Source organism: Nyctibius grandis, chromosome 2, assembly GCF_013368605.1.
Source record: "Nyctibius grandis isolate bNycGra1 chromosome 2, bNycGra1.pri, whole genome shotgun sequence".
Taxonomy (NCBI): Eukaryota; Metazoa; Chordata; class Aves; order Nyctibiiformes; family Nyctibiidae; genus Nyctibius; species Nyctibius grandis.
Window position 1 is genome coordinate 112,481,051 of NC_090659.1, and position 24,140 is coordinate 112,505,190.

The 24,140-nt window shown below is 40.4% G+C and overlaps 1 protein-coding gene across 1 annotated transcript in view; it reads right to left on the reverse strand.

Moving 5' to 3' along the window:
- Positions 1 to 12,159: 12,159 nt before the first annotated feature.
- Positions 12,160 to 24,140, reverse strand: part of ARHGAP42 (Rho GTPase activating protein 42) — a 187,079-nt gene continuing 175,098 nt past the window's right edge. Inside the window, exons 21-24 of the mRNA XM_068419399.1 lie at positions 23,909 to 24,065; positions 22,689 to 22,751; positions 15,763 to 15,842; positions 12,160 to 15,552 (exon numbers count right to left, since the gene is read on the reverse strand). Of these exons, the coding sequence (XP_068275500.1) occupies positions 15,464 to 15,552; positions 15,763 to 15,842; positions 22,689 to 22,751; positions 23,909 to 24,065 (389 nt within the window). The 3' untranslated portion in view covers positions 12,160 to 15,463. The remainder of the gene's footprint in view (positions 15,553 to 15,762; positions 15,843 to 22,688; positions 22,752 to 23,908; positions 24,066 to 24,140) is intronic.

Genomic DNA, 24,140 nt, shown 5'->3' on the forward strand with positions numbered 1-24,140 from the left:
GCTGGATTTATTGGTTTGTACTGCTTCGTGTCATGATGACCCGACTCGAACAGAGGGTTTGTTTTTAGTTTAGTTCTCTTTTCCCCCTTGGAAGACAAAAAAAAAAGTCATATTTTAGGTGTTTTTTTATCTTAAAATTTATGAGGTTTTTTTTCAATGAATGCTCTTAATTTATTAGATTGACATTGTTTGCATGCAGAATGGTACTGGAGCTTTTCAGATGCTTGGACAGAAACATGCAGTAAAATGTGACCACATGGGTAATACTAACTGAGTTAAAATTGAGCTGTCTGTTTACCTTAAAGAGAGAATAATCCCGAGAAAATAATCCTTCAGTGCTCTTGGAACTAATGCAGCAGCTGCATAACTTCAAGTACATGAGCAGTGCTGCTGCCTTGATGTATTTTTTTCACTCACATTTAGGCATTTTTTCCCTGGGTTGGGCCCAGAGTGCTCTGTAGGGGTATTTACAGAATAGAAGGGATATCAAGGAGTGGTGAGCTTTCATTTAGTTCTAGTTTATCATTTAAAACTGGCAACATTTCAGTTTCTTGCCGCGTGAGGTGTGCTCACTGTAAAAATACCATCGCAAGGCATAGAGCATGTTTTTCTGACCACGGAAACTAAACTACCCTTTCACCTCTACAGGTACAATAGTTTCACCAATTTAGCACTGAGGCATATCAGTGAGGAAGTTCTCACAGTGTCATTTAAATAGTCTCACTCTATTGCATTTTCCCACAGCTCAATTTAAATATCCAGCCAGCCTCTTTAGTACTGAAACCTCTTTTTGCTATGTTGAGGAAAAAGAAACACACAATTCACAGGAATCCAGAGCTCTGCATCGGTGAGCTCCGCAGCTGCATACTTTCAGACAAGGGGCTGGACTGGGTGAGGAACATCTAGTGGGCATAATAAATATCTTTGCCATCAAGTCAGAAATGACTGGGCAGACCAGTACAGAGACCTTTGTGTTATACAGGTGAGACTTTTATGTCCATCCCTGTAAGCTGCTCCTTCCACCTTGGATGTACAGTTTTTACAAATGCCTATTTTTCATATATTAGATAAAAACAGAGTAATGCTTTTACACCTCATACCCTGTATTGTTGGTTTATGTCCAGTCTGAGACTCAAATCTGCAATACCTCCAGCTGAGAACAACGTTCTCATCATAGCACTGTTCAAAAAACCTGATTTATTCTGGCAGGTCCATTGTGGCTATATGGAGTGTGACTAAGGAAAGCACCAAACGGTCATACACATGGCAGTGTGTATTCCGAAGGATGTGTAAAGGCTTTTACGTAGAGTACTTGAAAAAGAAACCCCCATCGATCTGCAATCACTAAGCAGTTTTAAAAGTGAATTTTGTTTCATTTTAAAAGTGAATTTTGTTTCAAAGGAGTATATGATTATATCATATAGTGCCTGAATAAGGCTGTTGTATACTAAAATTAATAGGGTCTCAAATTTGTTTCCAAAAAAAGGAAGCTCCAAGGAGTCTTACATAATCTTTGAAACCCATAAATCCATAAACTTTAAAAATTCCCCAAAATGGACACATCTATTTAAAAGGCCATTGATTGCAGCTATTACCAAACATATCTGAATGTCAAGTTAAAGCCATCACTACGAATAATAGTGTTTCACACAGTACTTTTTCTGACAGCTAAGGAACACCGAGCATGCATAGCTGACATACTTAAAGGTTACATGTATGCAGGCACACATACGGAAACACAGGCAGGTGCTGTTACTCTGGCACCCCTGCAGCCAACTTGAGCCGTTGCGTGTGTGAGGACACCTTAGGATATGTCCTTTGTATAAATGCATTTATAAAAATATCATCATAATTCACTTTATGCATCATCATGAATGAAAAGCACTTTGAGTGGAACGAGTTTTCACTTGTAGCTCAGAAAAAAGATTGCAAATTACACGTTCAGTGAAGGAACTGAAGCATCAGACTGGCAGGTGGCAGCCTGTTACATGTAGGAACCTTCCTTTTGTTAGAAATATTTGGAGATGTTGTATCTGAAACCTGGTATTACCCTTTCAAAATAGTGACAGACTTCAGAAGAGTGATGAGTATGTTCTCAAACATTATCCCAGATCCCAGCAACATTTGTAACAGTAAAATGTGGATTTTGCCGTTCCACGTAAGCATGTTCTACTATAGTCCAAGTACAACACACTTGCTAGAAATGACACACTGTTAAACAGAAGAAATGTGACAGCAGAATCTGATAAAGTTTCACATCACTTGAAATGCCCAAGGAGTCAGGGTGTGGGGGCCGAGGCTTGGGGTCTGTCATGATGGCGTTATGCACAATGGGTGAGAGCATCATCTTGGGGCCTGTCATAACCGCCCATGAAGGGTCTGGCCAGCTGGGGATGACAAGGCTTTTCACTGAAAAATTTCGTTGGAAGTTTTGTATCCCAAAGCTCAGTTGCAATATAGTCATGTTGTGCACTGGCCAATTCACTGCTTAATAATTTTACACAGAAGTGTCGACATCAGGTTTGCTGCTCTGTGCAGTTCCCAGCGATGGCTGCAGCCAGCTGGCCTTTGACTGGGAGGTAGAAACCGCTGTCCTTTCTCAAGCTTCCTAATACAGGTCAGGTGTCTGTCTGCTCACAAAGCAAGGTTATAAACATCTGACATTAAAAACACCCAACAAACCTCTGAAATTCTGAAAATGCTGCCTTAGGAAGATTTTAATTTAATGTATACTTAAAGCCTTCCCTGAAGACAGCCGTTAATTTTAAGAAAAACTACATGATAGAGAAAAGCACAACCTAAGGGTTAAACCCCCGGCTGGGGACTCTTGCAGTACACCATCTCTTGCAGTTTTTTGAATTTCACACAAACTTTACATCCCAGTTCCCATATTTGTAAAATGTTTATTCTCCCTTCCCTCCCCTGCCCTCAATGCACTCTTTCCCAAGGATCACTTGGATGTTTAATGCATGAGCACTTTGTAGAGGCTTTGTAATCCTCGGTGGAAAATTCTGTAGAAAGCCAAATAATCCCTAACTTTGAGACATGTTTGGACTGATATTAGTATTTCTCTGTATTTAACATTCAAGATCATGACAGACATAATTTACGGTTTGTTACTATTGTGGTTTTTTTTTAAAAAAAAAGAGACTTGTATAAGATTTCTGTATTTTCTGGTGAAGAGGAACTTGCAGCTATATATTTGTACATCTGAAATAATAGCTTTCAAGTATTTTTGTAAAGGTGTTGTCTAGCTACATTGTGTCATGTCCAATAAATTGGAGATGTGCTTACTTTGTAGTAGCGTGAGAAGTGTTTAAGTTGTCTTCTTGCAGTCCTTGGGAGCAGCAGCTGGGAGGCTAATTTCACTTTGATTACTTTGGCAGCTCTGGGTTAGAGAAAACACCCGCTGCTTATTTACTGAAGTGAAACCTATATGGGGAGGGGAGCAGGATTTTCCATTTTGTTTTCAATTCAAACTCTCTACAAGGCTCAAAGAATGGGAGACAACCATCTTTTTTTTTTTTTTTTGCTTATGCGGAAGGTACTGTCAAACTGCTAGTGTATAAAACCAGAAAAATGCATTACATTCCTGATCTTCTGACATAAATGCACACAAAGGAAAAATTTATTAAACGTATGACGTGCCCTGCGGTGGGTGGGGGCACGGCAGCACCAGCTACAGGTGCTGGTGTGGGCACGGAGGCCATGGCACTCTGCTGCCTCTCTGTGCTGGAAAAATATATCTGAGTACAGATACAACTAGCACAGCAATCTACACACTGGGCAATGATTTATTTATATATATTTTATAGCCAGGTTTTGAGAGTAAATTGTCCCTAGTCGTTACAGAGGCTGTCCGTGAGCTCCCTGCAGTGTCTGTACCGAGAACTGGAGTTCTCTGCTGCCAAAAGCGGACGCTGCCAGATCTGCCTCCCAAGGTGTAAGATGCAGCACGCCGCAGGATGCTCCCACCATGCGATCTCCAGTCACGGGAGAGAAGGCTCTTCCCCCATTGCCAGTGCCCAGAGGAGTCCTTGACTTGGCCTGGCACAAACTTTCCTTGGCTGCACCGAGGGAACATCACCTCTGGCTTTTGAGGAACTGACTCCAGCTCTCAGGTGATCCTTTCCTCATCCTTAACACGTCCCACTTCCCACCCTGCTGCCTTCTGATGTGGTGTGCAACAGGCAAGGTGCGGGGCTTGCAGCCCGGTGAGGGGCACGGGCGCCAGGCAGAGCGGCTGGGTGGCGTGGGATGGGCTCCTTCCACGACAGAGGCCAACTCTCTCCCCTCCCATTCTGAGGGAGCACTGGTAATTCCAGTCTGGACCGGTGCTTTGGATGTCACCCCTTGCTGAGGATGCCCTGTAATGTTAATCACAGCTAATGTGCTCTCAGAGAAGCATTAACTGTGCCAACAACAACGATACTTTTCCACGTTATTTCCACAGAATACAGCACATCTGGAATGTGATGTTTCAGTTTCATTTCTGAGTGCCTTTGCTCTCGTGAACTGATCTCTTAGACATTATCAGTACTCTGTGTGCACATCATGAACAGTTTGACAGGGCTGCAATTTACCACATAGATGATTTTTTCCAAATTAATTTAGTTTTAAAATGTTCCATGCAGCATTAAACAATAGTGGAAGGCATTTGGTCAATGCAAAAGTATACATGGATTTATTTAAAGTGGGAGTCCTATTACCAGCTAGCACACAGAAGGAAATAATCTTAAACAGTTTTTGAGACACTGAAGAACTACAAGGTGTCAAAGTTTAAGACTGCTCCTACTTAAATAGGCATTCAGTTGAGGACACCTAAACTGGTACCTTTGTTTAGTCCCCAATTATTTATTTATGCAGTGATGTTCCTCTGGATTGAGTGGAATGTCTTCGTGTGTGCATGTATATATATATATCTCTATATATATCTTCGTATATATATATCCAAATCCAGTCTGAGTGCATACTTCTATTGCTCATCAAATGGTTTTGGGTTTTGTATTTTTAACAGACATGATAATGGACGAGTATAAAGAGTAAAATAATGTTACTCATTAATTGAAATGAGACGTTTAAACCCTTTGGGGTAGAAGCCTTTGCTTTAACCTTTAGCTAATAACAGCCTGCCTAAATGAGATGTTTTTTCATTGTAACATCTCAGACTCCACAACGATACAGATGCTGCCAAGACTGACATCTCTGCACAGTGCAGGTGAGCTTCCCCTTGAACATACTAATGAGTTCAGGCAATAATCACCTGCTGCTCACAGGGAAGACAGCCCTGCTATTTGGTGTCATCTAAGTGAAAGCAATAGGCAGTGTCAGAGATCCTGCCGTGCCGTAATTCAGGTGAAACCATCATTTCCTTTTGTATTTGCCACTGACGAAGATGCTGCGGCGGTGGAGAAGGCACCAAAACAAGCCACAGCTGAGGCGATGCTATGAGGGGGGGTCCGCTGCCCTAAATTACCCACGGTGCTGCAAGGGGTTTGGTGTTACCACTGTTTTACTCAAATGTGGTGCGGGGGAAGGCTGACCCGAACGAGTGCCCTGGAAATTGTGAAAAGCGAAGACCTGTGTTTGTTCCTGCTGCGCTGAGGAGATGAGCTGTTCATGAGAGACGCACAGGAATTAACATCGTGATAAAGAAACACCCTTTCTTGATTTTCCCTCTGGATAAAAGCTATCCAGCAAAGCTAATTGCGTTAGCTAAAAAACTGCAATATTCATCTGAGTTTTTCATGCTGATGCCCTTAGAGCTATCTGGACACTTGGCTTCCCAGTTCATTTAGTCAGGAAATGTTTCAATGGATCATTTAAACAAAGATAAGAAAAAAATATTAAGGAAAGGCTTCAGCAGTGGCAGAACCTGAACCTCTTTGTACAACTTGGTTCTGCATTGCTCCAAAGGTAAAATTAATCGTGCTTGTTTGTTTTGCACCATCCGAACTACAACGGATAGGGAGGGCGGAGAGAAGGACCCATTCCAAAACAAAACCATGTTACAAATCACAGCTGGAAGATGGGTGAAACACTCGCATGGCACTCACTGCACATTTCTCCAGGGAGGGCCTGGGGACATGCCTTATACTGAGCCTGTAACAGAGAAGGCAGGATGCTGTGCAGAGTGACCATTTTTCCCATCCAAGGCAGGCACAATTTGTCATAATTACAGAAAAGAAACAGTACTTTTCAGGACCAAACATAAGCATCTCTCAACCAACAGCAACAGCAGGAAATAACAAACTTAAAATGACTATTAAAGCTGTGGTTTTTATGTAAGGATATATTTGCTGCCCCACACTATTTGCACCTAAATCTCTCTGAGACCTTCTGCTATCTACCACCCTTCAAGTGGCCCTGGAGGGTGCTGCCAGAGTCCCCAGATGTGGGTTTTCGGGGATTTTCCCTTCAGGACTGACAATCATCACCGCTTTCACAGCCTCTGTTTACAGTGCTTTGTCCTCAGCTTCCCAGCTCAGGCACGCTCAAACCCTAATCTTTGTTATCTTCTTGGGAGGGGGAGGTCCTTGCAAACAGCATTTGTTTCGTTCTAGGAACCAGTTGTATCCTGAACGCCAGTTAATTTATTTGGAGGAACACTCTACAGATTGATCAAGCTCAGGTTTCTTAACTTTCTTCCGTGCTGGTTTGTGAATTGTCCTCTGAAAGGTTTCTCATGGGGCTTCCCACCACGCAGCTGTCATCTCACCTGCTTATGGCGTGTGCTGATGTTTCCCCAGCAATGCCATGAGCATACGGTCACGTCTGGACTATAGAGCCCCCAAATGAGCTTGGTTGGAACCTGTGGCTCTTGCTCTGAGCCGTGCTGTGCTGGGACACGGTGCATGCCCTCCATCCACCTGCCCCGAGCCCACCAAGGGCTGACCCCACCACGGGCTGACCCCAACACCCTCCTCAGACCCTGCCTGCCGGTGGGGACGGAGCTCATGGCCATCATAGTGCCAGGCATCCGTTTCAAATCTTGCTTTGAAAATACCCACAATCCAGGTAAGCCGCATGCTTCCTTTTGAATGTGTTTTTTTTTGTAAGAAGACAAAAGCAATGAACATCAACAAAAATAAACTGCTGCTGTTTTTCATCCAGACGGGACTCTAAGCCCTTCTAAGGGCACCCGAGAGCCATTAACAGTAATTTTAAATGAAATACACTCATGCTAAGTCTAACTAATCAGCACCTCAATTATACTGGCAGAAAGATGTATTCCAGTTACCAAAGTACTTTCAAGTGAATTAAGACTCCTTTCTGTACCAGCTGTGGAGGTCACTCGGTGTTCCCATGAATACCTGCATGTTTACATTAAAAAAGCACACTGTGATCTTTGGCAAAGGCACTTGCTCTGGGCTAGTTCAGCTTTTGAGCTTGTTGCCATAAATACAATAGAAAAGCAGCCAACCGTTGCAAAAGAAGCCAAGAATATCTTTCAATACTTTCTTTCCGTATCAGTGATTAATCCAAATTACACAGGAAAAGCTTTATAAATTTGAAATACAATTTTAAAAGACAAAAGTGCAAAGACCTTATTTACCATATTTAATAAGCACAGTGCTCGTGTTAGAAGGGCAGGTAGGTTTTGAAGGAGTGAATCATGCCCAGTTGATGAGAAAACATGCCAAGCTGGGACCTGAACTGACTTTGCAGCCTGCTTAGCCTACGCCTGTGACATTTTCTGGGATCACTGAAATTTCTCCTCTTTACGAGCGCAGGGGGCCACGGCCGCCACGGCTCACTCCGGCGGCTGTTTTATACCGTAACTATCCCACAAGTCACCTGCTCTGTAGGCCGTGTCGTGGGCTCGTCAAGCAATGAAGCCTGCAGACCAGGAGATCCACTTTTCCAAACAGACGAGAATCACATGCTGTAAGGTGCCTTAATGCAACCAAATAATTGCAAACTGAAGAGGGACAAACCAAGTCCCTCTTTACCCTTTCTGGTAAGAAAGACAGGTAGTGTCTCATCCCTTGGGAGTTTTCAGTTCAGTGATAATACAGTAACACTGAGTTAGTTTAACAAGCATTGATGTCTTTTCACATTTAAATGCTCGCTGAAATGTCAAAATACAGCAAGCCAGAACATTTTTTCCCAGAAACAGCAAAAAATCTTAGTTATTCCATGATGCCAAGTAAAATGGCCCTATAGACACTGGGAAAATGAGTGATGAGATCCATCTTAGGGCTTAGTCTAGACCCCAAACTAGTCTGTGTTGACTCCTGCAGATTAGAGGATCTGAAAGCCAAGGAGCCTGCATCCCCATGGGAAAGGGCAGAAAGAGCTAATAGAAAAAAAACAACCATTTTAGTTCAGATTTTTAACATAAAACCTGTGAGGAGCTATCATTTTTGGTGAACCATCAAAATGCATGTGTTCTCCATCTCCCCTTATGCCTACTCACTATGCAAAGCTGGGCACCTGTGGCAGCTCTCACCACACAAGCTTTCATGGTCCTCAGCAGGAGCAGAGGTGAATCAAGCCGTAAGTGCCGGCCCCAGGCGCAAGCTGAGAGATCTGCTCCCAACGTGCCGGGCACAAGAGAGCAGTGGGGCAGGGCAGGGATCTCCTGGCATCCACACTCTGCTGCGCTGCTGCCCTCAGGTTTACCTCCTTTCCCAAAGTCCCCCTGGTGCTGCGGAGCATGTCAGGGAACGAGTGGGGACAGGGTCATAGAATCGTTTTGGTTGGAAAGGACCTTTAAGATCATCAAGTCCAGCCATTAACCTAGCACTGCCAAGTCCACCACTAAACCATACATGTTTCCTCTGGGTGACAGCTTAGACCATAATTGTTACAGCCCACCTTGGGTGTAGTTCAGAAAGCTTTAAGCAAGGGCAGTAAGTTACAGCTCAGCTCTAAACCCCCTCGTTGCAGCCCTGCTCCTTCTCAGGCTTTCCCAGCAGAGCTAACACAGCCTGAGCAGCCTCGCCAGCCCTGTTACGTCCCTCGGTCCTTGGCAAGGGGAACCTTTCTTTCTCCCTGACCCCGTACTGTGTGGGATGCCAGGACCTCAGCAAGGCACAGGTCGTGTTTGGTAGCCACAGGCTGCAGTGACTTTGATTCCTGGAAGCAGGCCCCTTATCTCTAACATCTCCAAGCAGAGAGAGCTGCAAAGTGTAAGCTTCACTTAGGAGTAGCTGTTAGAAAGCAACGCAAGGGAAAAACTGTTTCTCCACTCAGTCCATGTTGTTTTGCTTCTCCACCTAACTCACGTTTTATTTATGGCCACGGTATCTATGTTTTGTTTTCAGTTCTATCTGATGTCCCCGAGCAGGCGCGGGTGCAGCGCCTGGGTGAGAGGCAGGACATGCCCTGGGTGAGGCGGGCAGCCTGGGCAGCCCAGGGAGGCTCAGGCAAGGCCAGGGCTCACAGGCAGGTGAGGAGGCGGGCAGGGGCCCGCGGCAGCCCAGGGCAGCCAGGCCTGGGGCAGCAGGACCCACCTTCCCTGGGGTCTGACGCAGCAGTTTGCTGCACCATCCAAGCCTAACCACACAGTGACCAGGGAAAGAATTATCAGCTGGCTGCTTTGATCTTCCTTGTTTAAGAAACGTAGTTACATTTAGTTAATATCGTAATAAAACCTGATTGTTTCAGGGGTATAAAAACCTCTTGGGTGTTTGGAGTCCCTTCAGGAGAAAGGCGACGCAACCACCTCACCTTGCCTTGGGCACAGCTGCCGATGGAAGTAACTCTCTCCTGAGGGCTAGAAAAGCTGCAGGTCCCTGAGGCGAAAAGCCTAAAGGTGCCAGGAAAGGGACGCAAGGCAGCTTGCACAAACCATGCCACTCGCATTACTTCCCTCACAGTGTTGTTGGAGTCGGGTCACCAAACCCCTGTCCCATGAGTCACCCACCCACTGATTTTCAGAGGCAAGGACCTCATCAACAACGTTTTGATATACCAGGGTTGTGCTTCTTGTTACCTAACATGCAAAGTTGTCATTTTCTTTTCCTCAAAAGCCACATCTTTGGAGACTTCCATGTGACCAGGACAGCAGGTGACATACTATTGTCCAGTATTCATACACATGCCCATTGCTCAGCATTATGAGCAATGTCCTCTATGTAAAGAATCCTCAAGGGTCAAACTTTACTGAAAAATGCAGGTATGGGTGGAATTAACACGAAAGTGTTATTACTTGGAAAAAAGAAAAGGCTGAACCAGAGCCCAGATTTAAAAATAATAAAGAAACCAGTTTGTGTAGAAAGGCTTTTTATTTTGAAAAATGTTGTTTCAAATTTTTGAAATACAGTGTAAAGTACAACATAGAATTATGTCTGCAAGTCAGCTTATGCATGTCATGCCAGTTATTTACATGTAGATATATACAGAGTGCAGATAATTATTGAAACCACACTACAAAATAAACAAAGAGTTCAATAAGATAATTTAGTGGGACTTTATTAAATATATATATAGTTATTGATTGTATATACTTTCCTATTAAAATACCATATAGTATCTAAAGTAACCCCTATAAACTCTAATACCTCCAAAATTGTCATAAATATGATTGAAAATGGAAACTATCCATGTGCCCTGTTCAGCTGCTTTGCCCTTTGCTCTAACAGAAACTCTTGTAGTGCTGAGATCATGGTGCTATCTTTAGTGCCAGAACTTTAATGACAATTCCCAATAAAACACTTGCAAAAAGCTCAGATGCAGAATAGCTTTCAGCTGAGACATCCCAAGGCTGAAGCACCATTCCCTAAACTTAAAATAACGAGGATAATCCAATGGCTTATTAAATACTGCCACATACAGGACAAGAACAACAAAGCTATGATCTTCAGTGACTGAATTACAACATTGAATTAGCAGCTGTTTGGATACCAAGCACCTAATTAAAACAGAACAAAGCAAACTCCCAAAGCCCATGCAAAATCTCATCCAAAAGAAGAGGCCTCCCAACTTGTACTGGAACAGCCTGATCAACAGCCTGACTTCTGCAGGAGCCGTAACTGGAAGGGCCGCGGCAGCAGCGGCTGTCAGGGCTGTGTGGCCACAAAGAACGAGATTGAACTTTGCCTGTAGCTTGATCTCTGGTAACTGAATGATTCATATAGGGCACTTCGCTGAAAGAAAGGACAATGCCAAGCTGTATCATATGTTACCCCATTAACAGAATAAGCCATTTACTTTCGGGGGGCTTCTGGCCAGCAAACCCTCACCGTAAATTGCCAAAGGTCTGTCTTTGACTTCACTAGAGCTTTGTGAGTTTCAATCAGTGGAGAAGATCCACCCCAGTCGGGAGGATGTGCTCCCCTACTGGGATTTCTCTTCTTGCTGCTCAGTCCAAAATTGCACAAACTGCTGCCTTAGGAAAAGAAGTATGAAGAACAATATGCTTTTTAGTTTCATTATTTATGCTGATGAACTCTTATTAAGTAGAAAATAGACCAGTGGAGCAATGTAACAAAAAAAAAAAATCCGATTACTGACATACAATTTTTTTTTTGTCGTTGTAATTATTGTTCTGAACTGCTGAATTTTGCAACTTTTCCTAACATGTCTTTCCTAAAGGCACATTACAATTCAATCCAATTACAGGCAAAGAAGAGAGATTAGCACCAGAAAATATATAAAAGGAAAATAAGTTACTATCATAGAATATCACTGGTCAGCAAATCTGTGCATCATTTTTTTTTCCAGAAATAATTGAACAATGAACTTTATAGATTAGTTAGGGACATAAGTGATAGCTATAGTTTAATTTAAGAGTTTTGTTACATAGAACTCTAAATGCCAAAATATGGCAAGAACATTTTAATACTGAACTCATAGGAATTACACCAAAAATATTTTTCTTCTTTATAATCATTAATATAAAGTGTGAATATAAAATATTAATATACTTTACATATTTATCATACAATATATCAGTCCTTCACACTATTAATTTGATTCATGTTGAGCTGCAACATTTATCAAAAGGTTTAACAAAGAAAAAAACACAGCTAATTACATAAGTTTTGGGTACAGACATTATTTCCACAAGACAAACAGCAATCACAACGTGTCATCTTCCTTGAGTTCTATAGTGATATTTGGAAAAAAACTGCTGCATCCTTTTAGGAAGGATAATAATAATTATAATAAAAAATTGCGCAAACTTTGTTTGTAGAGCGAATCTGACTTTCATAAAAAACAGTAAATCAATACTATGAACTAATTTAGTTCAGCTTGCCTAATTTTCTGGTAAGGTACTATCAAGATATTATATCTTCATTTAAACGTTACATGGATTTCTGATCCTTTGCAATTATCAGAAGGAATTTTTGGTCAGGCCTGAGAGTATCATCATTAGACAAGCTTTGGTGCTGCCCTCTCCCCCTTTTCAGTCTTTGAACACCCAGTTACTTAACTTTCCACTTCACTGTACAGCTTCTTGTAGAGATAAACTCCCTCCCGGAAAGTCAGGGGAGAGCTGGGGCGTCCACAACGCAGCACTGAGATTATACAGAAAGTGCTTGTGATGTACCGCAGAAGAGAGGAACAGAAAAAACATAAAATATTTCAAAAAATGAAAACCCCTACTCATCCCACTGAGAGTGAGTGGTTAGCTGTAATTAAGAATGGGCATAACCTTTTTCAGATGGAAATGCCATTTTAAAGCTAAACTACTTTAAAATTACTTATGTCACCATCATGGCTGGTTCAGAAGAAGGGCCTGAAAAAGTCCAGTCTTGCAGTGGAAAATACAGATTTGTTTTGCGAGCAGCAGGATGAATGGGATCCAGTTTCTTATGAAGTTGTCTTCTGCAATTCAATTTTGTGTCTAATGAGAGATGAATGCATGGGAATAGACAGAACACCTCTCCTCCACAGGGATTCCTCCACGTCTTTCTACAACCTTCCCCTCAGCACTTACAGACTCCACTTACTTAATCTGTAACTGAACTTCACATTTTTACAAAATTTTTAATGAATTTAGCATCTTTTGAGTCCTCTCGCTTGCACTCCGATCAGCTGGTTTCAAAACATAATATTGGAGAATATACACAGGCTGTGAGATTACCTAATGTCAGCTTTTTCCCCCTTCTTTTTAAATCAGGCTAAAGCAAAGCAAGTAAGAGCAAGCATTTTCTGTGTCACCGTTCCTCAAGAATTTCACAACAATTAAATTCCTCCTAAGAGGTATAAGAGGTCAGTGAAGGATGTTCAATGAAGGTCTGCTGGCCACTGACCCCAGTGCAACAGATAGAAGAAGTTTGTTTTTCTCTGCCTGCATGAGACATGTGCTGGGCCTCCAGCCTCTACTCAAAGCTCTGCCTCCCTTTCTGCTCCTTTTTGCCTGCAGCAGCACTCCTGGAAAGGTCACCAGAGGTAAGCCTTTTGACATCCTGCAATTTTTGGATTGTGAAATACAGCAAAACCACAACCAAAACCATGTTGATCTTCTCAGGGCAATGGCAGTTGCAGGCATAGCTTACACTGAGAAATATTGTCTTGCCTTAAAAATAAGAAAGGCTCAATCTGATGAGAAAAGACCTTCGCTTCCTTTCACATCTGCTCTGGGCAAATTAGATGAGCACATAACATGTGTCTGTCTTCACCGCCTGTGACAATGTCTGGAACAACCCTTCATCACAATGCGCCGAACACAGTCCGGTCTTAAGGTGAAGTCAAACATGATTTGGGACTTAAATGAAACTGTTTAGAGTGAAGAAAGAACCCAGATCGCCCAGTCACTAATTCAAGGGGTCTGTCCTCACCTGCCTGCAGTCAGTCTTACCCAGACTCCCCCTCTGAAAAGCTAAACCATTTTTGGAAGGATGCTCTTACAGTTTCTTCCGTGATCACCACTTGATACTTTAATCAGCAAGGAGTAGGATCCTGCAGGCTTTTGCCAGCAGCTTGAACTCCAACACAGAATTGCTCTGCATAAATCATGCACTACATATACGTAAAGAACGTTACGATGTGCTGCTTTATGTTGGCAATAAATCTTATTTTCTAATTTAAACAAGAAAAAGGCTATGGTAAGAAAAAAGAAGCAATCAAAAGATTACTATGTTTTTAGTCCTAACAGAAGTTCTTCCTTAAACTTTCTGGAAGTAGTGTGCAACTTAGAAATCAACAGAAGATTTATATATTGATTTCTGTTACTGAAGAAAGAACTAACCCTTGATAGGTCTTTGAAACTAAGCTTAGACAGGTCTATGAAACAGTGAATTCTTTCTGCAGCACTAATGCTGAAGAATTACTAATATGTAGCTTAAATATCTCGGTTTTCAATCAGGCATGGTAAGTAGCCAAGCAAGCAGTGCATGTTTTCCCTCAAACTGTGCAAGAAAGAGGCTCAGATTTAGAAAGCTGCTTATGGTTTTGGGTTTTTTTTTGTGTTGTTTTTTTTTTTTCAGTCCTACCAGGAGCAATCAATGGATCTTTACAAAACCTTTGAAAAGTAAGGCTTTTTTATTCTGTGGAAGGGGAGAAATCTTTGTCAAATAGTTTAGCAGAAGTCAAGAGAAATAATACTAAATAATTTTATTGCTACATGGAGCTTTCAGCATTCATAGCTTATAAAATTGGCTGCTTCACAGGCCATTTGTCTTATTTCAACGGAAAAAGTTGGAAAAGGACTCAGTTAGAATTTATCTCAGGTTTCAAAACATACTGCTGTTTTTCACTGCTCAATTCACATTCCAGATTCAGCATCTCCTTGTTTTCTACAGATGTTGTTCTGAGATATACTGAGAATATCGTCTCAATGACAGGTATCACAGAAATACAAGTTGTTAATATTATCTATACTGATATAGAAAGGAAGAAATAAATCTAAGAAATATTTGAATGAAACATTCATTAAACATATCACATTTTGAATGAGCACCTACTGCTCGGGCACTGTATAAACTGGTTTCATTATCAGTTGCGTAAATTCTATAACATATTGTTATCTCGATGACTAACAGAAGTTCAAACTTCTGATTTATGGAAAACTCATTTCTTACTTGAAATAATTAGGACTAATTTTAGAATCAAGTCTTCTAAGGGAAAATTCAGATCACAACAGAAGCATTACTTACACTATGAAAAAAATATAATTTTCCATATTAAAAACTATAGGTTGCAAGAAATGTCATAGAGTGCATTGCCTCTAAATTTCACACTTCTGTGAGCAACATCCTAGGTCTGCAGCTAAATGGCAACTATTTTAATTTATTGCTCTAGTGTTCCTTACCCATGAAAGAACAGAACAACCTTTTGCAAACAATGGAAGTTATTTCAACAGAGTACCGTCTTCAGTACAGAAACTGTTAACTGTTTCATTACATTCTGTTCCGTTGATAGGGAGCTGTGTAACCTACAGCTGCAGTATCTGAATGAAATCTACCACTCAGCTAACGGGCTGATCCCATATCTGTGTCAGATAAAAATCATAGTGCTTATTACTTGTTACCATGGATACCATGAAGATATTGCTGTCCACTAAAGATTGCTAGAGGAAGACAACATAATTCTCAGGAACGAGTCCTGTTTTGCCTTCATAAGTTGCTTTTAACCAGCCTGGTTCCACTGATGGATACACTGCAAAAAAAACAGCCAGACAACAATAAATTAACACTGTTACAAGATCCTATATATGGTTCATATATTTATTTAGAAGCATTTACTCAAGAGCAATTGAAAAATCAGGGCAAAAACCTGAGAGCTGAAAATGGAATTACGCTCTGTTATCTTGTGGATACAGTTCTTTTGTATTTTTTTTATGTAAAAGGAGAACATAAAATATCTTACCATTGGAAAATACTGCCCCTTGTGGGAAAGACAGCTCATGACTATGCTCAGCCTTACAGGAATACATGGCTTTTGCTTGCCTGAAAGGAAAAAAAATACAGGCTAGCAATAAATGAGATAACAAGGAAAAACATATAAAGAAATGAAACTAAAACCTGGAAAGAGTAGGAATAATCAGCTGCACAAATACAGGATGGTAATAACTAGTTACACAGTAGTTCAGAGGAGTAGATTACAGCAGACAATAACTCCAAGCTTACTGGAGTTAACAAGCATGTTATTGCAGAAAAGACACCAACATCCTTCTTAGAGGTTTAAAGAGGTATATAATTTATAACTTTTAAAAGGATTCTTTCATTCTAGTTGAAGTTGTCATTCAAATGAGTACTGAATTGAGCATATTGCTTGAAGCAAGTGATGGACTGCCTGGAGACAATTCAAAAGTGATCATTAAAGGTCTAAAAACATGACTTGTAAGAAAATATAGTTGATCAGTCTACAGAAGAAAATAATACATAGAAGGTAAATATGACACAAAAAAAAGGAGAAATCTGTTCTCTAGGCTGACTGCAAGAAGAACTTAAATCTCTGGATGTGTTTAAGAAAAGAATGGACATGGCACTTAGTGCCATGGTCTAGTTGACAGGGTGATGTCAGGGCAACGGTTGGACTTGATGATCCCTGAGGTCTCTTCCAACCTGGTTGATTCTGTGATTCTGTATGATTCTGTGTGAAATAGATTTAAATTGCAGCAAGGGAGATTTAAATTAGGTGTCTGGGGTGGGTTTCAGCTTCAGCCACCTAAATTTAGACGTCTATAAATAACCTACGTGCCTATCTCCACAGACCTTCCAGGCCTGGCTTCTGCTACGGTAGACGCCTACTTGCAACGAATGTCTCACCAACTTCCACTGCCTGTAGCGAAACCTTCAGTGAAATACTTCCTTAAATAATACCTGACATGAAGACACCTACAGGTAGACAGCTAAGTGTATGTTTCTTCATCTGTAGCTGAAAAACCTATTCTATTGGTGAGGATAATGAAGCACTGGAACTGCCAAGAACTGGAGAATCCTTGAATTGAAGAATTCCCATTACTAAAAATTCATTTAAAAAAAACAAATTAATAAAAGCCACTACCCAGATAGCTGTACAAGAACTAGTTAATTCTATCCCAGAGAAGGAGGACAGATTAGGTCACCTCTTGATATGGCTTCTAGCACTATGATTCTGCAAAATACAAAACGAAGGACTGAACATGAAGATGGAAATTAGGAGTTCTCTCTAGATTCCTGTGCTTTACCTAATATCTTCCCATTAGTTTATATACTCAAAGCAATTTTTATATGATCCATCAGTTTTTCTGAGTTTTCTTTAAACTTATTGGAAACCCACATTATACCAAACGAAGATGAATTTGTTGATTGTTTAATCTTTGTATGATGTGATGGGGCATTACTGATTCAGCTTTCCTTTCAGCCAGAATTTATCTCAATGAACCAGTACGTGACTTGTGATGAAGTTTAAAATTTCTAGCATACTTTTTGAGAGGGTGTATATGCAAGTGACATGTAATCTATTTTGTCTTTCCTCCCAAAATAGTGAGATAACAGAGTCGTAAATTAGATTAATAATAGCGCCACATCATAAGCATTAGCATAAGAAGTCTATTTTATTTTGTGTACTGCCAATGGGGCCCATGGCACTTCACCTTTGGAGTTCCACACCCCCCTGGTGAGGTTAAGCAGAGACAGACTTCCTAAAGGGAGCAGAGTGCATCTCTCTACCCTGGCCTCATGCCCTGGTGCCAGTCAGTACTAGCACACCATCATTCATCTGAAGCTCTAAAAGGGTGTAAGTGTATGGACATATTCCCAAGTTTGTATGTGTGAGCTTTCCAAAAATTCTTTCTCCCTCTGACGAAAAAGCTCTGAAGGTGATTTATGACTAGACCAAGTGGTGTGTTTTGCCTTCATCTTAAGTGAACAACTGACTCATCAAGGGTTAGACTCTCAGGCTGAAATTTCCAGAGGAGGTCAAGAATTTTGAGTCGTGTCCTCAATATCCAAGGGCACCTTATTTTCAGGATGCTGAAAGCATTTCTAACTGTACTGTCATTCTGGATACATCCTCACTGTTAACTAGAAAAACATGAGCACTGGACCCTTGTTTATCTACTTTGCTTAAATGCTAGCTTGCTTTCTGGCTGATGTATACTGCTCTGTTCATCATTTTTCCAAGACAACCCCTTGGTGCCCACTGTTATGAAGAACTTGCCATCTACAGTCGACAACACAGGTGTGAAGTTTCATTACTCTACATAATACATACAAATTTATACATAACAATCTACATAATATATACTAAAATCTACAGAGGGAGATTAGATGACTTTACCGAAGGTCACACATAAACTAGAATTGAATTCTTTAATCTCAAGATAATTTTTCCTCAAAGTCAATATAACAAAGAGCACTACAGATGTTCTAATTATACTGACCCAGATCGGTAACAGTCTGATAAAACAGCTATTTCCTCTGAGGCATAACCATGGATTTTACACACATAAAACAGCAGAGTAACTGTTAATAATGATTATAATTTCAATGAGTACAAGAAAATTGGTAATGAATTTACTAAAGTACAGTGATGATTTCGAACCTGATTTTACTTAGTGTCATGACTATCAAGTCAGTTTCTCATGTTAAGAATGGGACATCTGAGTAATACTGTGACAAAAGACATAATAAAACAGAACAGCAATATTTAAATGTGAGGCAGAATTATTTAAGTTATTCTTGAAATATGACATGTTGGCTTTTAGTGCCCTTAGAAAAAGTTAAGAAAAATAAACGCATTTTTCTCCTGTATTCTGTTACATCTACTAAACTATTCTGTTTTCAGCTTCTAGTTTTACCTGATCCAAGTATGTTTACCTTAAAAGTAAAAAGAAGGTAAGAAAACATGGACTCTGACTTGCTCAGTTCTGGAAAGAGAAAGCTTCCCAGCATTTGACATTAAGACAGATACACAAACACAAGGTACAAAGAAGACAGTTTCTCAAAAGTTCATGAATTACAGGATTCTGCCCACCACCTGGCTCCTGACACAGAGTAATTACATCCCAATGTTATCTACAAACTGCATGTGATGGTATAATGAGAGACAGATTCTATGAGTATTCACTCATAATTCTGGAGCAATTTTCAAGCCCCTGGTTATTACCTCCACACTTGATTTGATTACTTCAGTCCTCGTATTAGTTATTACTCACTGCAACCCTATCCAGCTAGATGCATTAGCAATGAAAAGGGCTTGCAGGTTCTTGGGCATGTTTTTTGTGTGCGATTATGAAAATGGACTTTCTTACTTACGGTGTTAATGCTCACCTCTCTACAAACAAGGCTGTTTGTTAAAAAGCACGTGATAACATCACCATCATCTATTATGGTTCTCTTAAGATGATGCTAATAATCTGAGAAGAGTGTGATTCATGTTGTTTAGTGGAGGGAAAAAAAAACAATTTCAGAAAATGGTACCCACATTTTCTAGAAGTTCCTTCTTTCCATGACTTTACTAGATAGGCTCCAGATGAGAAAAAAATGCATTTTCCCTTTCCCTACTTTTTATTACGTCTGTTTTGAGCCCATAAGGATAAACTTATACTAGCAGTCAAAGGGTCAGTACTCATTAGATCATAAACTATTTTGCTTGACTACACACAGTCAACAACACCTGAGGCCTTTTTAATAATAATAATAATTTTAGAAGTTATAGATAAGCTTTAAATCTCTGCTCCTGCTCTAATCAGTCTTCAGTCTAGCAAGACAAAGACAGAAGCCAGAAAAAGAATGAATGAGAGAAAACACATTAATCTCTCTCAGATGACTCGTCAGTTAATATTATCCTACAGAAAGAAGAGAGGTTTACAGACTCATGGAGATCGTAGACTTACAGCCAAGCTTGACTGAGTAGAAAACACTGGGCTGGGCTGGGCAAGGCATACCAGGTGTTTAAGGAAATGCAAAATACAGCATGAAAATAAAAACAGAAGAATGACTGGGAAAGGATATTTAATCATACAGTTGTGAGGGGAGCATAGGTATACAGGGCTTCATACTGTCAGCCTACTCCTATTAAAGTCCCAGCCCAGCACCTAGACATCCTGCTGTCAAACCAAAGCAGTTTGCCGTCAACAACTCCTCCTTCCCATTTTTCTAGGTATTCTTTTCTAATGAAAATCCTTCTTCTTTCTGTGTACCTCTAAATCAAAGTCAAGAAAACACAGAGTCAGGGATTACACGTTGGTGCATTTTTGTACAGAAGCTGCAATAAAGAGACCTCAGGCCTTACTAAGAATGCTGGATAACTGCAATGTTTCTGAAAGCAGTAAGAAAACTCCTCCACCTCTTTCCAGTGCATACTAGATTAGCAATAGGGATTGGTCTCAGGGTACACAGTAGCTTAATACCATAGTTTGGGAGATGGGTAATTAATAAACTTGAAGTCAGGAGGGAAGGAATGGGAAAACTGAAAAGTTAAAGTAATTCTGGAATTGGAAAAAGAGAGCACCAGTTGGACAGGGCATAACATTTTGGTCTTCCCTGTCCAATCCTAAAACATGTACTGTGGCCTCTCATTGTCTTTCTGACTAAAAGAAATCTGTTCAAACTGGTAGCACTATGGGGGCATGTACTCATGCACACAAGCAATGACAACAGCCAGGTCAAATAATGTCCCAGCATTAACAAAAAAACAGGTGACACACACACTCACATTAGAGATATCGTGCTACACAAAGTCAGAAAGCAGGGTTGTGAAGACTAGTTGGAAGAAGCAATTAAGTAAGCCCAGGCCACTGTGGTGGTAAAGCATCGAGTATAAAATTATCTGCTGGAATACAGATGACAATGTGAGACTGCAAAGCCATATAGGTACTTTTGATCTGTCTACTGTACAAAAGACTACAACAGGCAACTGATGCTTCAAGTAGGAATGAAGCTACTTAGATACCATAATACATAGGTAAGCAGTAGCTTAAAATTTTGAAACTAGTTATTTTTAGAAGGGTAAATTACCCCTGCACAGAGTTCAACACTCTCTTGACTTGACTATTTCTGCTATCAAACCAGACAGCTTAAAAATAGTTTCTCTTTCTTACACTCTGTCTTGCATATATTCATTAGATAGTAGAGTTATGAACTCAGGCAGCCTTTCTACTGGGTGGATCAAGATGTAAGTACCATGATTTCTAGGTACTTCAGAGCAAAAAAAAAAAAAAGACTATCCTAAAGTTTTAAATCAGCCTTCATGTTAATAACATGCATGAGAGGTAAATAAAAGCTGTCTCCGAACTGCAAAATCTTACTCAGACTTGAGCAGCACTATAAGAACAGCTGAGCTACTTCTTATTTCTTCCCCATTTTGCCTGCTGACCTCTCGCTTTCCATTCTCCTTGTTACTGTTGCTCTTCTGCTTTCTTAGGAAGGCTGGAGTAGCTATTAAGCCTTTCAGCGTTCTTGGCTTTGTTATCTGCTCTCCATATCCATTATCAAACTGATACATTTTTCCTTTGTCAGATTTTCGCTTCTTACATGCTTTTTATATACAGATACATGTGGCATAGGCTCTTGGGGAACAACAGGGGAGAGTTTACAAGAAGGGAGCAATACAAAATAAGAGAAGGAACAGTGGTGGAGGGAAAATGATGCAGGACTGGTGAAGCAGTCACCACTCTCATCTTAGGGCACTGGTTTAAGAACATTCCAGTCTCTTCATTTATACTTTTCTTCCTTAAATTAATGCCCTGCTGTTTTCATTTCCCTTCCCCCCCACCCACCACTCTCTTTTTTGGTCACCCTACAGTTCATGTACTACACAAACCAAGAAGAGACTTGATTCATGTAAGCTGCTTCTCTTGAATAAAATCAGTGGGCCTTTGCAGGTCAGCTTTCTCTTTCTCGACACTGCTAGATCTGTCAAGGAGGACAGCGATGTTCCACTGCTGCACACCTCAGCACATGTTGGCATCTTCATTTACAGCTGTGCTACTTTAGATTACTACTTCTGGATTCACGGATTAACATTTTGGTTTTGTTTTTGTTTTTTTTCCTATTGCTTGACAGTCCCAGCAAGCTCGACAGTTCCTGGCATCAGTGAGTAAAGTGATGGATAAAAAGATATGTTCTGTCTCAAAGAACTTGAAATGCAGGGACAGTGAAAAGAGAGACAGACTTTTCCCCACATCCATTTGTTAGCCTATTAAATGTAGGTCGGTTAGTGATGTATGGAAGATGCTGCTTCCTAGATGAACAGTTACCAGAACATTCTAACAATATAAGAATGAATCAAATCCACTAACCAAATGCATGCAATTGTAAAGAAAGTGTAAATAATTCCTGCTGCACACTACCAAGAAGAAAGGGGAACAGTTTCTCCAGACAGATACTGAGGCATGGAAGGTGTGATGGGAAAGACAGGAATCCTGACCAAGGTAATCCTGAACTTTCTAAAGCAGCTGTTATTCAGGACTTGCCTACATGAGCAAATTACCATAAACTAGCATGTTTGCTACTCTGCTGAAAGCGAGTATATACAAACAGCTGTATGGATTAGGTACAGCACCCTCATCCCAATTTAAATCCTGTTAATTTACTCTTGTAGCTGTGTTCTTAAGCAGATCACTAACCTAAGCATCTCTCACTCCAATTCCTGCAGGTGACAGAATAGCCAGATAGGCTGGTATTCTCTATTAGATTTAGTTTTCCTCTGGAGCAAAGATGAGTTTAATAAACCACAAAAATTTTGCATGCCACATGATGCTGTCCAAAAGACACAGCACAAAGCTCCAACACTTCTGTTTCAATCTTTAAAGCCAGCAAAACAGAAAAGATTTTACAAATTGATAAATACTATGAAGAACTTACCGTCCTGAAGAAACTTGTTTAAGTGAACCAGCACTTTCAAACAACTGGGCTCTTGCAGCCACTCTGAAAATAAAGCACCACCTTGCTTTATGCTTTGCACATTAATAAAACACACAGACTAACTTTACTTTTAATCATCTAAACCCATGGACATAATCTTAAAAATCGTTTTAATTATTCACTTAGAGAAACAGAGGAAATTCAGAGCTGAATTTAAGTCCCTATTCAGCAGAATTCTTAAGGGCATAACCTAATTGGGTCCTGACTTTCACATGCTCTAGTGCCTTGCTGAGTTACCAAGGGAAATCTCAACATCCTATATTTAAAATTCTGTTCATGGATGGCCAATAGATATATTGGAAATGCTTTTACTGACAGTCTGTCACTATCATGCTGGAACTCTGAGCTGTGCAGGTTTCTCCGTTTAAGAGACAAGTCTGTGAAATGACTACAGTGATCCCTTCCAGTTTAAAAAGTGGAGAGCCTGAATGGAGTCCTGCAGTATTTGGAGAACTTCTTGGTGCTCTGCAGATCTGGAAATCACTTTTCATGGGGACAGACAAATTCTGGGTCAAAGTCAGGATTACAGCAAAGATCTTCTGACTCTTAAGTTTGTGCTAAAAGCATTGAGAAACATCGCTAACCCAAATCTCAACAAGCTAAATTATAACCTCTATTGCTTTCCTCCTTTCCACATAACCCCCCCCCTCCCCCAAAAAAACCCTCAACTGTTAGAAAAAACCAAAGATATCAACTATTTAACATGCAGCAATCAAAGAAATGTCAGAGGAGAAGGTTTTTGTTTGTTTGTTTGTTTGTTTTTTCCTTTCTCCAAGTTTGGACTTCCACAAGTAAGACCTGACAATCTTGACATAACAGCATGGGCAGTAAGTAGCATTTATGCTCCTTGAAACATTAAATGCCAGTAGAACCAGAGATAACACTACTAATCACTTTCCAAAGATATTTTTCTTCATTATAGACCTTATCTGTAGTCTAATGAAGTCTGTGGGAGTCTTTCAACTGACTTCAACAGACTTTGTGCCATGTCTCCTCTGTTTACAATTTTAATGAAGCTACATTAATAATGTACAAATACAGAAATATTCAAATCAAGTATTCATGTCTGCTTTTTCAACTAATTATGCAGCTCTCTGAGATCACTTTACAGCAGACAATACTGTAACGACACAAATCTGCAAAGGGCATTGATGACTTACACAGATCCTGGTCTTTGATAGCCATTACTTGATGCAGTATCTAATCTTAATCTCCTGCACATTTTGGGAGGCAAATCAGGGTTTAGTGGAGCCTTTGGTGTATCTTTGGTATCTGTTGAAGATAAACTCTGTATAGATCCACTGCAGCTTTTGTTACCTAAAGAGAACAACAAAATTATAGGGAATATTGAAGCCAATTTGAAGTTGTTTCACAACATGCGTAACATGCAAA